Source organism: Cyprinus carpio, chromosome B7, assembly GCF_018340385.1.
Source record: "Cyprinus carpio isolate SPL01 chromosome B7, ASM1834038v1, whole genome shotgun sequence".
Classification (NCBI taxonomy): domain Eukaryota; kingdom Metazoa; phylum Chordata; class Actinopteri; order Cypriniformes; family Cyprinidae; genus Cyprinus; species Cyprinus carpio.
Window position 1 is genome coordinate 30,053,200 of NC_056603.1, and position 15,564 is coordinate 30,068,763.

Here is a 15,564-nt window from a genome sequence, read left to right on the forward strand (position 1 = left end):
TGTTGCTGCAGTAACAAACACAACTTTCACATGCTTCTGATTGACAGATAAATCGCACACACTCATTTCAGTGTTTTTTAATTATTTATTTTTTATTATATTTTATTTTATTTTGTGGATATTTCCACTAACAATTTGCTTTGCACATTCAGCTGTACAACATTCCACTCACATGGTTTTCCATAAAAGCACATTATTTGTCCCAAATTATGCAATAGGCTGGAAGATTGTGTATCTTTCAGCACAACCTTTGTCTTTCTGTCAATATGCTTTATATAGAGAGCTATTAGCCATAGATTGTCTTGAACTGGGTGCGATATCTGTGAGTTGCTATATGTAACTGTTTGATCAAAATGGATCCAAGATGGATCGAGCAATAACTAGCCTTAGCCGTTTTTCAGTTTGTATTCTAATAAACTGCTAGTTTTTGTCTTTAGTTTTCTCAAGGTCATTAACAATGTTCTGTAACTGATTTATTAATTTCCTCATTTTAACAATGAATTTCCCAGCCTTTGTGTCCATCTCACTTTCATCTATTTCTTCATCTATGGGTGTTTCTGCTAGTTTGTCCATGTCATCGAGCGTCCTGGTATTTTCAGATGAGATCATGTTAAACACAAAGCTGAACCCACCATAAACTTCTGAAATTAAGATCATAGTTTCAGACACCTGCTTAGTCAGTTCAGTAACGTCTTCTATCCATGTGGCATCTTGCTCTCCCAATATTTTCTCAGTACGCTCGAGAATGTCTTTCATCTTTTCAGCCATAGGGGTGATTTTATCCTGAAATTCCTTCAGTTCAGATTCAATGCCTTTTCTTAACCCTGTCATCTGGCGCTTTTTCTCAGAGCTGCAGTTTACACTTATACATCGAGCACTTATGAATGTCATTATAGCGAAAACAACAACAACAACAACAGCAGCAAAAAAAAGCCCCTACAGTAAATGGAGCAAAAGCTAATCCTGCAGCTATAGCAGCACCTCCACCTATTCCTGCCCATCCTGCAATTCTAGAGCCTTCAGTGGCAAATCTGAACCCATTTTCAAATTTTTTGATGATTTGATGCAGTCCCTCTGTGCACTGCTGAAGCTGAGGGTGATCTTTCTCGTAGAGTTCAATAAATTTCATCTTTGAGACGAGAGTAAATCCGGTTCTAGAGAAAAGAAATATTAAGAGCTTATAATTATGCTATATATAAGCAGATGCTACTTATGATACTTTATTCTAAATATACTGCCTGTCCAAAAAACAGGCACACTCTAGGATTTTTTTGGACCGCCTTTAGCGTTGCGTAACATTGTGCTTTCATTATGGCATTTTTTCGACAACTTTTTTTTTTTTGCTAAAAATTTTTTATGCAATGTCACAACATTTACTTCCATTCAAGAGCATTAATTTTTTGGTCGAGATCTTGTATTGATCTTTGGAAAGTCGAAGCACTCTGTAAAGATCAGGACTCTGTGGTGGACCAGTGTATACATGAAAATGATTCCTCATGCTTACTGTCCACTATTTCACTATCCTGACATTGGTATTCTGGCTTATCTGATGTATGTCTTCCAGTGTGGTTCTTTTAAAAAATGAAGATGTACACACCGTATCAGTTAAAGGGTTAAATAATTGTTGCCAAACATACAAGAAGCCAGAAATATTAATCACTGCAAAAAATAATTAAATCCTAAAATTTTAAGTGTTTGCTTACTGAAATGCAAACAGTGATTTTTTTTTTCTTTTTTTTTTTTTTTTTCAGGGCAGTGTATTAAGTTCAAGAGATATTTTAATAATATTGCACCATAATATAATAATGTAATTTCTGTTTAAAGACCAGTCTTCTGAATCAATGCATAGCAATGTTTTCTCACATTATTTCGGGAGGTTCATCCATGCTTTTGCGCCGGTGGTGATGAATGGATGATGTCGTTGCTGCTGCAATAAAAAAAAACACAAGTTGGACACATTATCAGTTTTTTATCATATTATCTCATAACTATATAACTATAGAATTAACATAAAGGTTCTTTTTCAGATAAAATTATATGTGCTTTTTACACTGTTAACACTTAATAATAATTCTATAAAAAAAAAAAACAACAAACAAAAAAAAAAAAAAAACACACAAAAAAAAAGAAAAAGGAAATTAGACTTCTTGTGTAGTCTGCACATTGCCAACATTGCAAAAATTGAATGTGTGTTTCGTGTGGATTAAGGATGTAAATCAGTCAGATCTTGTATTTTCAGATTTGTTGCATTTATTATTATTTTTACCTGCTACACGATTGTCAAATCGGTTAAATTTTTTCCCAGTGAAATCCATCACATGATGTAAAGCCCCCTTATTTTTCTGTTCTTCTCCAGTTTTCCTCAGATCCTCCAGGTTCTTCATCCATTCATCTTTTCCCTCCTCCTTCAGTCTGGGAATCAAGAAATCCAGATGTTGAAGAGTGAAAGCGCTGTCTGCTTTTAATGGGATTTTAGACAGACTCATGATGATGATATAAGCTTCATGCAGCATTTTGGACTTTTCATTTTTAATATTATGAAGTTCAGGTGCTGGTTAGTGAAAGCTTTCTGTTTTATTCTCAGATTCCTTCTTATTTCTTTCATGTTCGTTTGAAATATTTTCATATATTTTTTTATCAAAGTTGGTTTTAGGTTTTTCACCAGTGCGTTCATACTCCAGTTTAAGCTCATGAAACGTCATTGTGATGGTCTTTGTCTTCACCACATATTTTTTATTCTCTCTGACGTGTTCACTGTAATGACACTTTCCTGTACACACAGTGCAGTGGTTTTTTTTGTTCTCTTTGACATGTTTGCTGTAATGACACTTTCCTGGACACACAGTGCAGTGGTTGTTTCTCATGACTTCACACAATTTCTGCTCCACCACCATTCATCATCTGTGGAGACTTTCTCTTTGACAGATGTTCTGACTGTAATGAGGAGTTTTTCTTTTAAATGTCTGTTGACCTTAAACTTAAAGTTTTCACATTTCTCAATCTTTTCTCTGTTCTGTCTGAATCTCAGTTATTTCTTTGATTTTGACACAGGCCTCCAGTCCTCTTCGCTCTTTCAGAACATCTAATGTCATCTGAAGACTTTTTCTGTTCCTTTCTTCCAGGAGTGTCAAGATCTCACTCATGCTTTCCTCTCCCATCTCCCAGGCGGAATTCAAAACACTCTCACACTGTTTGTCTCTTTTCTCTTTCTGCTGGTTGTTGAATAAGAATGAACAGTGTTTGTTTTTTCCCATCTCTTCTGCAGGGAATCTGGGCTTTCTTAATGGCACTGAGAGCATCTCTTGCATGTCGTCCATCCGAATGTGTGAACAGAAACACTATGTTGTTCTCTATATCTCTACCAAACAGAGACAGAACTGAGTGAAATGTGTAAAGCTCTTTTCCAGAGAGTCGATTCTGAGTCGTCTTCATCACGAAACACACTGCATCAATATAATGAATCCCATCCTCATCTGAGAATAATGTGAACAGATACTCAGAAATCTCTCTGTCTTTCTCGTATCCTTCAGTGTTTGCGTATCCTGGAGTGTCAATGATGGTCAGAGATGTTGGGTTTTCTTCGACAAACACCTCATAAACCGTGATCGCAGATGTCTGGGTAATGACTCTTCTATATCATCATCTTCTTCTGTGATTTGGTAAAACTCTTCATTCTCAAACTTCACTCCCAGTAAGAAGTTGATCATGGTGTTGATGAGGGCTGTTTTCCCAGCACCGGTTTCTCCCACCATCAGTATGACTTTGTTCTGCTTGTTTTTGTCTCTTTTTCCATATGTCCATCGTCTGACCTTTTTCTGATTCCCATCAATATATTTTCTGTCTGTGTTCAGTTGGTAAAGTGCTGGAGGACCTGGATTCATGAGGATGGCATCGAGATGTGATCTACAAAAGACAGAACTGATTCAGCATCAACATTGTTATGATCTCAATCAGTTATAAACTAGTCTACAGGGACAGATGATTTGCAGTGACAGGATTGTGGTTGTTTTATGACTGTTTGTGTTGTTTTTCAGTCCTGACTAAAAAGTCAAAACAATATTGAATTCATATTTAGTCAACATATAATTTTTGTTCATTTCGAAACACTGATTGAGTCTCGTCTTCTCTCTCTCTTTTTTTGTGTCACTTGCTTGATAAGGTTGATATTTCTCTTGTAGTTTTCTCCTGCCATCATTTATTAACAAATCATAGGCAATATGGTAAATAATCAAATTTTAGTTAAACACCAAATTATTTTGATTCTCTGAATCAAATGAGTAAATTACTAACAACAACAATCTCTTACGCCAGTCTGGGAGGAACATCCTTGCTGTTTCGTCGGTGGGCTGAATAGTTGATGACATTGTTTCTGTGAATAAAGAGAACAATATATTCTCTGTTTGCATATATTAGATTATCACGTAATACAATTATGAGTAAAATATTAAACTATGAGGTTCTTGATCAATTGTATATTTGCAAGATCTCCAGTCTGTATTTAATTCAGCGTGCATCCAGCAATTTCTTTGTTCTCATTACAGAATTAGCAATTCACTACCAAGTGGATAACCAATGCAATTAATAATACATAATATAATATAAAATACACTGATCAAAAAAAATTAAAGGAACACTTTTTAATCAGAGTATAGCATCAAGTAAATTAAACTTCTGGGAAATTGATCTGGTCAGTTACGTAGCAGAGGGGGTTGTTAATTCATTTCAGCTGCTTCTGTGTTAATAAAATTAACAACAGGTGCACTAGACGGGCTAGCATTAGAAACCCCAAAAACAGGAATGTTTTACAGGTGGAGGCCACTGACATTGTTTTCCCTACTCATCTTTTCTGATTTTTTTTCACTAGTTTTGCATTTGGCTAGGGTCAGTGCCAGTACTGGTAGCATGAGGCGATATGTTGACTTTACAAGGGTTGCACAGGCAGTCCAACTCCTCCAGGATGGCACATCAATATGTGCCATTGCCAGAAGGTTTGCGGTGTCTCCCAGCACAGTCTCAAGAGCATGTAGGAGATTCCAGGAGACAGGTAGTTACTCTAGGAGAGCTGGACAGGGCAGTAGGAGGTCCTTAACCCATCAGCAGGTCCTGTATCTGCTCCTTTGTGTGCAAGGAGGAACAGGGATGAGCACTGTCAGAGCCCTACAAAATGACCTCCAGCAGGCCACTGGTGTGAATGCCTCTGAGAAAACAATCAGAAACAGGCTTCATGAGGGTGGCCGGAGGGCCTGACGTCCTCTAGTGGGCTCTGTGCTCACTTCCTGGCACCGCGTAGCTTGATTGGCATTTGCCATTGAACACCAGAAATTGGCAGGTCCGCGCCTCTGGCGCTCAGTGCTTTTCACAGATGAGAGCAAGTTCATCCCTGAGCACGTGTGACAGGTGTAAAAGGTTCTGGAAAAGCGGTGGGAGAATGTTATGCTGCCTGTAACATTGTTCAGCATGACCGGTTTGGTGGTGGGTCAGTGATGGTCTGGGAAGGCATATCCATTGAGGAACACAGAGACCTCTACAGGCTAGACAATGGCACACTTACTGCCATTAGGTATCGGGATGAAATCCTTGGACCCGTTGTCAGACCCTACGCTGGTGCACGACAATGCCTGGCCTTATGTGGTGAGAGTATGCAGTCAGTTCCAGGAGGATGAAGGAATTGATATCACTGAATGTCCCCCACGCTCGCCTGACCTAAATCCAATAGAACACCTCTGGGACATTATGTTTCGGTCCATCTGACGTCGACAGACTGTCCAGGAGCTCAGTGATGCCCTGGTCCAGATCTGGGAGGGAATACCCCAGGACACCATCCTTCGTCTCATTAGGAGCGTGCCCTGACATTGTCAGGCATGCATACAAGCACGTGGGGGCCACACAAACTACTGAGTACCATTTTGAGTTGCTGCAATGAAATTTCAGGTTAATGGACTAGCCTGCTGCATCATTTTTTCACTTTAGTTTTGAGTGTCTTTGAATTCAGCCCTCTGTAGGTTGATAATTTTTATTTGCATTAAACAATGTGGCATCTTTTCATTCCTAACAAATTACCCAGTCCATATCAGTATCCTGCATGATATTTTTCCCCATTGAGATCTGATGTGTTTTCAAAGTGTTCCTTTAATTTTTTTTGAGCAGTGTATAATAATTAATCAGTATTTATCAATTAGAAATGGAGATATAATAATTAATCAATAATAAATGAATAATATAAAAAATTATACAGTATTTATCGATAAATAATGGAGTTATAACATTTTATTCTAAACAAGTATAAACATAAATTTGATCTCACCTTGTATTCATCCATGTATACACCACACAGAGAACCTTCAACACAGAATCATTTATTACATTTATATAATTCAGGGGCCGTAAACCCACCATAGAACACCTCAATGTTACACCATCAATACATAACATTTGTTTATGTCCTTCATTTTAGCTTTCAGAAGCGTGCTCTCGAGCGCCCCCTTCGTGGTCGCTATGTGTACTGAGAGCGAGCTCCGCGGCAGAATTCTACCCGACAGTCAAAGCGGCATTACGTCAGGCAAGTGTGTTAATGATTTACTGGGTCTGGTTTCGGTTTCGTTTAGAAGACAGCCTATGGCTCCCTCGAGGTTTTCCAGTGGGCTGCACAATGATGAATACTTCGCTGTGTTTTCTTGTTAATCTCTGCCTATTTCTCTTGATAAAATATTAGAAAATATTATACCCGCACAAACATTCACTTTTTGTATTTTTATAACTCCCTTGTAATGCCTTTTATTTTTTTTGCAGATATATTATCAAAGACTTTCATAAAAAAAGAAATAAAATAATAAAAAAAAAGATTAAAATAAATAAATAAATAAATAAAAATGGTTATTGTTATTATTAAATTCAGATTTTCATGCATGAATAGCCACTACATCTGTGTTTATCGGGCAGCGTTGTGACTTGCGTGTTACAACAACTACAATGTAGTGTATTCTCCCGGTAGCCTGTACCATGGGGAAAACCCTGACATTTATACAATTCAATAGAGAAGGCAGAAGACTGAAACTAAACAGTCCATGTGTAGATATATGTATCATTTAAAATGGTGGCCACGCCCCTTGTCTGTGCGTCACTACTCGCGACGCTACTCTAATAACAGCTTAATGCAGACTGTACATTAGCCTATATAGTGCACACAAGCAAGCACATTCTCACTATGAACACTAGACCAACCTTTCTGCAGTCCTGATCGTAGCTCGTGTGTTCTGCATCCTAATGATGAAACCAGCAGCTCAGCTTCCACAAGTCCAGCTCAAAACATGATGATAGAAACTAAATGCGACGTAACATGCAGTAAATCTGTCCAGTTTAGTTTTAAATCATCTGTGTGAGACACATAAAAGATAAACAAGGCTTAAACTGTTTAAAGCTAGGCAAACATTCAACAGCTAACTTTTGCTCCTCCCTTCTTTCTCTTCTCTTCCTCATACACTCTTCCGCCGCAAACAGGTTGATCAGGATGTACATTATCACCAGAACGAACTAAACATGAACATGAGGTTTCAGCATGTGTATAGGCCTATAACGAACTTAATTAAAAAATTAACTGTTTATAAAGTTTTATAGAAAAATGAATAGGGCATAATTGAATATGTTTTACAGAAATAACGGTCTGCAAATACAGTGATGTTTAACTTATAGGAGGACGAGAAAATATTTTCATTATAAAAGGTAATGTCATTGTTGACATCTGCAGTGATGTTTAAAGGCAGATCAATCTACAACGTTTCAGTAAATTATTTGAGATCTGTGTTTGATTAGTTATCATTTCCACCCCCAGTGGACACAGAGAGGAGTGACACAGATCACAAAAAAAAAAAAAAAAAAAAAAAAGTGCATCCGCATCTGCATCATTAAGCAACAGTTTTATCCTGTTGACGTTGTGTGCATCTGAAGTGCGGCTTTCTAGTCTGCTCCGCTGATATTGGATAAACTAAGATTCATTTATTAGGTTATATTGCTGAAATTAATAACAAAGCTTTTGCAATAATAATAGTCTAATGTGCAACTGAATAATTTATTAATTTTGAGGCACTATGTTAATTTGATTTTACAGAGACACGAGAGAAAGGCAACACAGAATCTGACCAGAATTAAGATTAAAATGCACATCTCAATAGATTAATGTCATAACTGACATGCAATCTGTGTGATACATTATATATTTTACATAAAATATATTCAGTTCATTTGAAAATTAAATTAGAAATTACAGATATTTAACCATTGCTTGCTTTGTTATTGTTTACATGTTTAGCATCAGTTTGTATTATTATGCCTCTCTCATCTAATGAAATGCTCACTCAGCCTACTTCTGTTCATCAGTCTTTAAAGATGGAAAAGCCACCAAATGAGTCAGAAGAGTACCAAGAGAGAGACTAAAAAAATTGAGTCCACGTGTGGAAATAAACAAGAATGAAATGTTCTCTTAAAAGATTCATTCAATAACACAAGGTGGCACTGTAGACCAATTTAGAACAGAAACAGACAAGTTTATCCGATTGCCTTTCACAGCAGCTTCAAACCAAGCTCCTCCAAGAACAGCCACAGTATTTGAGATTGACAATCAAATCAAATAAGGCCGGGTTTCATCTTATGTATTACCTCTGATAGTACACATAACCTACATCAAAAGGATGTTTGCATATTGTGAACATAACTTGGCTTTCTTGGTATACTTTCAGTAATTTAACTTTTTCCTCACCCCCAGAACCTTTACACTCCAAAGCTCCTAAACAGATAACATTAGAAAGGCACCAGACAGTCCATATGACTTCAGCCCTACATTTCAAGGTTTTTGATGCCATATGAGAGTGTTGTGTCATATGTGGACTGATTTTATGGTATGCTATAGTTCATCTTGTTCAGCTTTTACCTGTATGTGAAAAAGCTGTGTTAAATTTCTTCCAAATTGCGTTTTCCATGTACACCCGGAAAAACTAAACAAATTATAACGAATAGAAGTGTGCCAGTCATTTATTAATGTTAATATTAAGCACTAAAATACACTTTATTTCAATTAAAAAAATTGAAAATGTAATTTATATTTCTGTTTTGTGTTATATATAAGTAATTAAATAAGTGGTGTTAAAAATAGCTCTGCACATGTTTTATGGACTAGGTAATGGTGGACCGCTCTGTGCCAGGGACCGCTTTTAAATCTGCCACTGGTCAGAAGTATAGAGTCACAGAGGGGGATATGAGCAGTATTTATTTGGGTTAACATTTTTTCCGCTTAAAATTCCACAATACATGGTTAAAATGTTTATTTGCAAAACGAGTGCATTTATAAAATACAAAAACAGAAAAATAGCAAGGCTTTACAAACAATGGTCAGTCGCTGGTTTCAGTCGCTGTGCCTTTAACTAACCTGAGAAGAAATGCAATTTTGCAACTGTTTGTTGAACATTTTGTTAATACCGTCTTTTGCATCTTTAATTCCATTCAGAGTCTTCTGAAACTGAGTTGCTGTTTCTCTCATCTGATGTAGAAATTTCAGAGTTTCAGATTTGATGTCTTCCGCTTTTCTCTCGGCTGCTGGTTGTTTCATTTCAGAGATCTCTGTGAAATCCTGAACGATACCAACAACATCAAGAGCAAGAAACAGAGCCGAGAGTGCGCCAGTGATCGCCACTGCCATATGAACCGTTTTTGCAGCCGCATGGAAAGCTTTAGCAGCCTCTGCACACGCTTTCCGATCTGAGCCACTTCAGCTACATATACGATCTTTAATAAATGAGCAGCACCTCTCACTGCTTCTGCACCTTCATGCTGCTTTAACATCTGCTTCTCCAGCTGTTCGGTCACTTCTGTGCTGTTAGATATTGCACTCAGAAGCTGAATCATTGGGTTGATTGTGTTCTGGAAATCACTGATGATCTTCTCAATCTTCTGTCGAAGGTTTTTCTGCTTGATGATGTTAGTGAGGCTGAATGTTGCACCTGTTGCTCCTCCAGCAACTCCAGCAGCAACACCAACAGCAGCAAGAGCCAAAGAAGCACCGGATGTGAAAGGAGCTAAACACAGACCTGCTAAAGATGTGATTCCTCCAGCTGCTCCCATTACTGTTGCTGCTAAACTGCCCACTGCTGTGTTCTTGTGCGCAGATGCAAGTTCATCAGTGATGTCATTCAGTTCCTTTATTTGACTAAATAGAGTTTCATAGTTTTTGTCAAATTCTGAGTTCAGTTCCACAATGCTTCTTTTCAGTTCATCAAAAGTTTTGGTTTTCCTGCAAATATTAAACCTTTTTTTTTCAGGATTACAGAGCATTTGGAATTTGTTTTGTGCACTTCATGGCCTCACTAGGGAACATGTTCTGCTTAAGTACATTGTATGAGTATTAAACTAATTATTTGTAATGTTGCAACTTAAAAACGTCTTGTATTTGCAATAACATCAGTGAACTGACCGTAAAATCTTTCAGCAAGGAATGCTTACCATTGGAAAATCTCCTCTGGTTGATTCGCATCACCTGCATTTTAAAAGATTTCAGTTAATTATTATCCTACATTTGGCTCCAAGCTGTGATTTCTGAGAGTCGTTTGTTGTTTTAAGTGAACACAACATTAATGAGGCTGAAAAATGCATAATGTAATTTACTGGCTCACCGTTGAATGAAAGAGGATTTTTAATACTCTGATCTGAAGCTTTGTCGTCATCACTGGAGTTTCTGTGATGGTGATCCATCTTTAGAAGAAACTGAGTTTAATTACCTTTAATATTCAACAACTCATTAATTATGAATTGAACTAAATGTTTTGATGCCTTGTTAACATGAGTGATTTTGAGGCCAAAACACATGCTTGCTATTTTATCAGTTGATATTTTCCATTTTTGAGTAATTTAGAAACCATATTATTTTCTTTTCTACAAACTTTTGTTAATGCACTGTACAATTATTTAAAACTTACACTAATTAAAAAACACTACCATTAAATCATCTGAATGTAGTAAAAAACAACAAAGGACTGAGAGGTACTGCATTAGTTTTCTGTCTTGTTTTTTTTTTTTTTTTTTTTTTTTTTTTTTTCATGATCATGACTTCATAGAGTAAAAACAAAACAAACAAACAAACAAAAAAAAAAATACCTGTGTTGTTTAACGTTTCTCTGGTCACCTGAAAATTGAAGTTTTACCTTTTCACAGTTTTACACTTCTCAAGAGACACTGATTTAAGTATGACAGGATAAATAATAATGCATGACCTCTTATGACTTTTCTAAAGAGCCTGGATAAAGAAAATTGATTACATTGATTACCTTTTTTGTTATATTTTTTTCTAGCAGTAATACATTGTCAGTAATTCAGACTTTTAATAATATCTACTTGTGTCGCAGAAGGCAAATAGTGACTGAATTGCTGATCGGTTTTGTCAAGAGTGACATTGGTTAATAAGTTATAAATTAATATCACACTCACTATCCGTTGTGATCGGGTCTTAGATAAAAGGCCAGGTGAAAGTCACAGAAACAGCAGGTGTTTTATAGCTTTTCTTCTGATCATAGCAAAAACATGATTATAATGACAAAGCTGTTTAAGCAAAGCAGTCTGAAGACTTGATTCACTCACTTCACTTTTTTGGGGGGGAGGGCGGAGGGGGGGGTTCCTCTGCTGAATTACTTCCCAATCTGAATCAAATGGTTAATGATACACAATCCGCTAGGAATGCTTCGAAATAGTGAATCATTTTGCGACGCATGGTTAAACTGATTCGGAGTTTTAAAAAGCTCCGTTGTGTTCTTTGCTTGCTTTATATAATCTGTTGTTTGAATAAACGTGGACATTAAATCATTAGAATTAATAGGCCTAACATAGTCATACAATGTTTTTTATTAAATGGAGATCACACTAAATGCAGTTTCCGTCATATTAAACAAATACTAAATAACATCTTCATGGGTAATTAAAAATGTCACTCACATTGGAGCAGTTTTAATGGCTTTTGGTTTTGCTTATTTGTTGTTATTCTTTAATTATTATACTGTCTAGTGTCTTTTGTAACATCGAATAAGGTCACTTTAATTTTTATGGCACTTTATTTTATTTTTAGATTTTTTTTACTTGTATAGCTCTATTAGACAGTAGCATTATGTTTCAGTTCAAGTCAGTTTAGTATCATATCTTTTAATGACTCTTTGAACCTGACATTGCTTATTCTTTTAATGATTATCTGAATTGGTGATAATAGGCTTCTGTATTCAGCCACCTGAACTTTGCTTAATGTTGCACAGTCGCATTTAGTTTTTCAAATAGCGCTTTCAATGATAGTTAAAATATTAAAAAAATGGCAATATTTAGGGCTGCACAATACATCGAAATATCACAAATGTACATATTGTGATATGCATATCGCAACGGCATGCATCGTCTGAATTATTTTAAAAATAGGCTACTTCCAAAAAGTCAAAGTTTTAGGTTGATGCATATAGCACAGAATTGACATGCCACTGGTGCTTATGTGACTTGCTTGACGTTAAAAAGAGTTATTAAGTGCAGTAAGTGGCAGAAAACAACTCATTGCTGCCTGACACACACCTGAAGCCTCCTCTCGGACAGCGTGTGATCCTTTCAGTTTTCTTTCGTGCCTTATTACACTCGAATGGTCAGATACACATAGTTATGTCCAGATACCTGCCTTGATGAGTATTCATGTAAACACAGTCGGTTACATCTTCAGAAAATGTGAACAGTTGGGAAAGAAATTGGATTTGGAGCAATAGGATCTGACTGAATAACCTTATAGCTTTATTTTGAACCAATGGATATTTAATTCATGTGAAGTCTAAGCAGTGTTTGATTATTCAGTTTCTGTATTGTTTCTTACTTGAATGCTACTGTTAAATATATCTAATGTAGGCCTACCTGGAAGACTTAATGCACCGTTTATTTCACTTGTATATATTTTTTTATTTATTGTATTTTTTTTCCTATTATTTATAGTTTTTATTTTTAAATGAACATAACACAAATAACTAATCATCCATCCCTTTCAAGGTGTTGTTGTTTACCTGCATGTTCTTGATGTTTTAGGCTGCATATAATTATATATTCCAAGCTGAGCAAAGAGTTTTTGGTATTTAAATATTGAAATTCTTTAATTGTGTTTTGTTTTGTTTGATTGTTTACACTGATATAAAATTACATTTTCAGATTTATGGCATTACTTTTAATGTAATGCTAAACCACTGCTGGTCACTTTCAGAAGTTGTAGTTATACTTTCTTTTTCAAGAAAGTTTTGGAGCATATACTGCATAAATATATTGTTTATATAATTTTCAGTTTTTAATATTAAATGTAATTTAAATTGTTTTCACGCACTTATCATATCGCATATTGAATACAGCATTATTTAACAAGGTATCGCATACAGAATTGTTCTTCAGTATCGCACAGCCCTACTAATATTAAACGTCAGCCTAACCGTTCCATCCCTGTTTGTAACCTTCAAACTAGAGTGAGTTTAGCGACCCAGTTGTAAATCTTTAGAGACCCCCCAGGTTGGGAAACACTGATTTAGGCAGACCAACATAAGTGTCCACTCATTTATTCTAAAACCACTCCAAACAACACCAACACTATGGCGTGCCTCCAGAAGCTCGACTGTTTTCAGAAAGAAGTGGTACAGCTGTAGCTGTCTTTTATAAATCTGATAAAACTTAAGACTCTTCAGAGATATGAAGGATGCAATAGCACTCTACAGATACTCAAGATTAACATGAGATTGTCAGAAGTAGTCCTTATGATACAGCTTCTGTCAACTTGATTTATGACTTTGACCTTTGACCTTTTGACAGGTTGAACTTCCGGTGACCCTATGATGGATGGGTTGAACTTTCCTAATGAGTTCATGGGTTAACCTATGACCCCTCCCCAGGCATCGATCATGTGGTTTTTGACAGAAGTTTAATAAGACCTAGTTTTTAAATCATGTTTTTTTGACGGGTGGTTTTACGGTATTCGAACCCTCCCGAGGCATCGATCATGTGGTTTTTGACAGAAGTTTAATAAGACCTAGTGTTAAATCATGTTTTTTGATGGGTGGTTTTACGGTATACGAACCTCCCGAGGCATCGATCATGTGGTTTTGACAGAAGGTATTTGCCGGTTGTTTGAACTTTGTCCCAGTTAGGTTGTTTGAACTTTGTCCCAGTTATACGGTTATGCGCGTGTTTGTGTGTGTGTGTGTGTGTGTGTGTGTGTGTGTTCTACAATTTATATATAAAACATTCAATAATTTATATAATTTATATAATTAATTATCATGCTAAAGTTGAAAAACATTTCAGTTATTTCACATCCATATATAAAACATCCTATCCTTTATATAAATTATCACACTAAAGTTGAAAACACACCGTTATTTTATATTCTATCCTTTATATAACATACATAATCTAAAGCATTTTAACTATGGTTGAAAAAAACATTCTATTCTTTTAAAAGGTTATAAATGAAACGGTTATAAAAAATATACTGAAACCAATCCGCCTAACTTATTTTAAACAGAAGCTTCAGCTTTGTGAGAAACGGGCTCGCAGCTCCATCTGTCGGACTCTCTCTGAATGACCTTACCCTTTCTCAGAATATAGGCACCCTCCGCGCTGTCAGGCAGAGAGTGCGCCCCCCCCCCCCCCCCCCCGCCCCCCCCCCCCCTGCCCCCCCCCCCCCCCCCCCCCCACAAGCGCGAGTTCTCAGTGTCCGCAAACGGTTATAAAAAATATACTCAAACCGACTGTTTCAGATAAGCAAAACCATAATATCTTTAAAGACATCGTTCATTAAAAACCATCGTATCTCATGCAGGAGTAGCATGTTTTTGACAGTTTTTTCTGACGAGCGCCTCTCTTCCCCGTGAATTTACGGTGACACCCTGCGACCCTTGCTCAGCTTCCCACCTATTGAACAAGTTCATTCATAGAACAAGGATGACACCCAGCGGTCACTCAACACCGATTTCTTTCACGGACACCTTTATAAATTTGACGTTCAAACGATCACTTGAACCAGAAAACTTTCTCTGACGGCTCTCCAAGACAATCGCTCTCCAAGACAATGGATAAAAGTGAGTATTTTATCATTTCATGTTATCTGATGGTAGCGATATTTTAAATACTATTAATGATCAAAGCGTGTTATGCTATTTTTTACAGTATATGATGCCTTTAAACCATATTACATTTCATTCCTGTAATTTTCTTCAAGTTTTTGCTGTCTTATTTTATCTTATTGTAGTGATATTTAAATACTATTAATTGATCAAAGTATGTTATGATATTTTTACAGTCTACGATGTTATAGCGTTTTTTAAACCATATTACATTTCATTCCTGTCATTTTCTTCATGTTATGCTGTTTTATTTCAACCACTGATAGAGATATTTTAACACTATATTCATAAAGTATGTGTTATTTGAATTAATATCGACGCATCTATCACCGCCAGACTGTTTGTATGAAAAAAAACACTTTTATTTTGAAAAGACGGCGACATACTGTTGAAAATACTTTTATTT

General features: G+C 36.3%; 2 protein-coding genes and 1 pseudogene across 2 annotated transcripts in view; 1 reads left to right on the plus strand and 2 right to left on the minus strand.

Annotated features, from left to right (window-relative positions):
• col4a6 (collagen, type IV, alpha 6) overlaps window positions 1–15,564 on the plus strand; it is a 254,616-nt gene that overhangs the window by 185,239 nt on the left and 53,813 nt on the right.
• On the minus strand, window positions 1,826–7,578 carry LOC109083322 (annotated as a pseudogene).
• Window positions 9,113–11,611, minus strand: LOC122138000 (apolipoprotein L3-like). Its single transcript, XM_042728316.1, has 3 exons — window positions 10,659–11,611; window positions 10,489–10,522; window positions 9,113–10,279 (listed from the first exon to the last, which is right to left on the minus strand). The coding sequence occupies exons 1-3, from the start codon at window positions 10,735–10,737 to the stop codon at window positions 9,595–9,597; spliced, it is 798 nt and encodes a 265-aa protein (XP_042584250.1). The 5' UTR covers window positions 10,738–11,611; the 3' UTR covers window positions 9,113–9,594.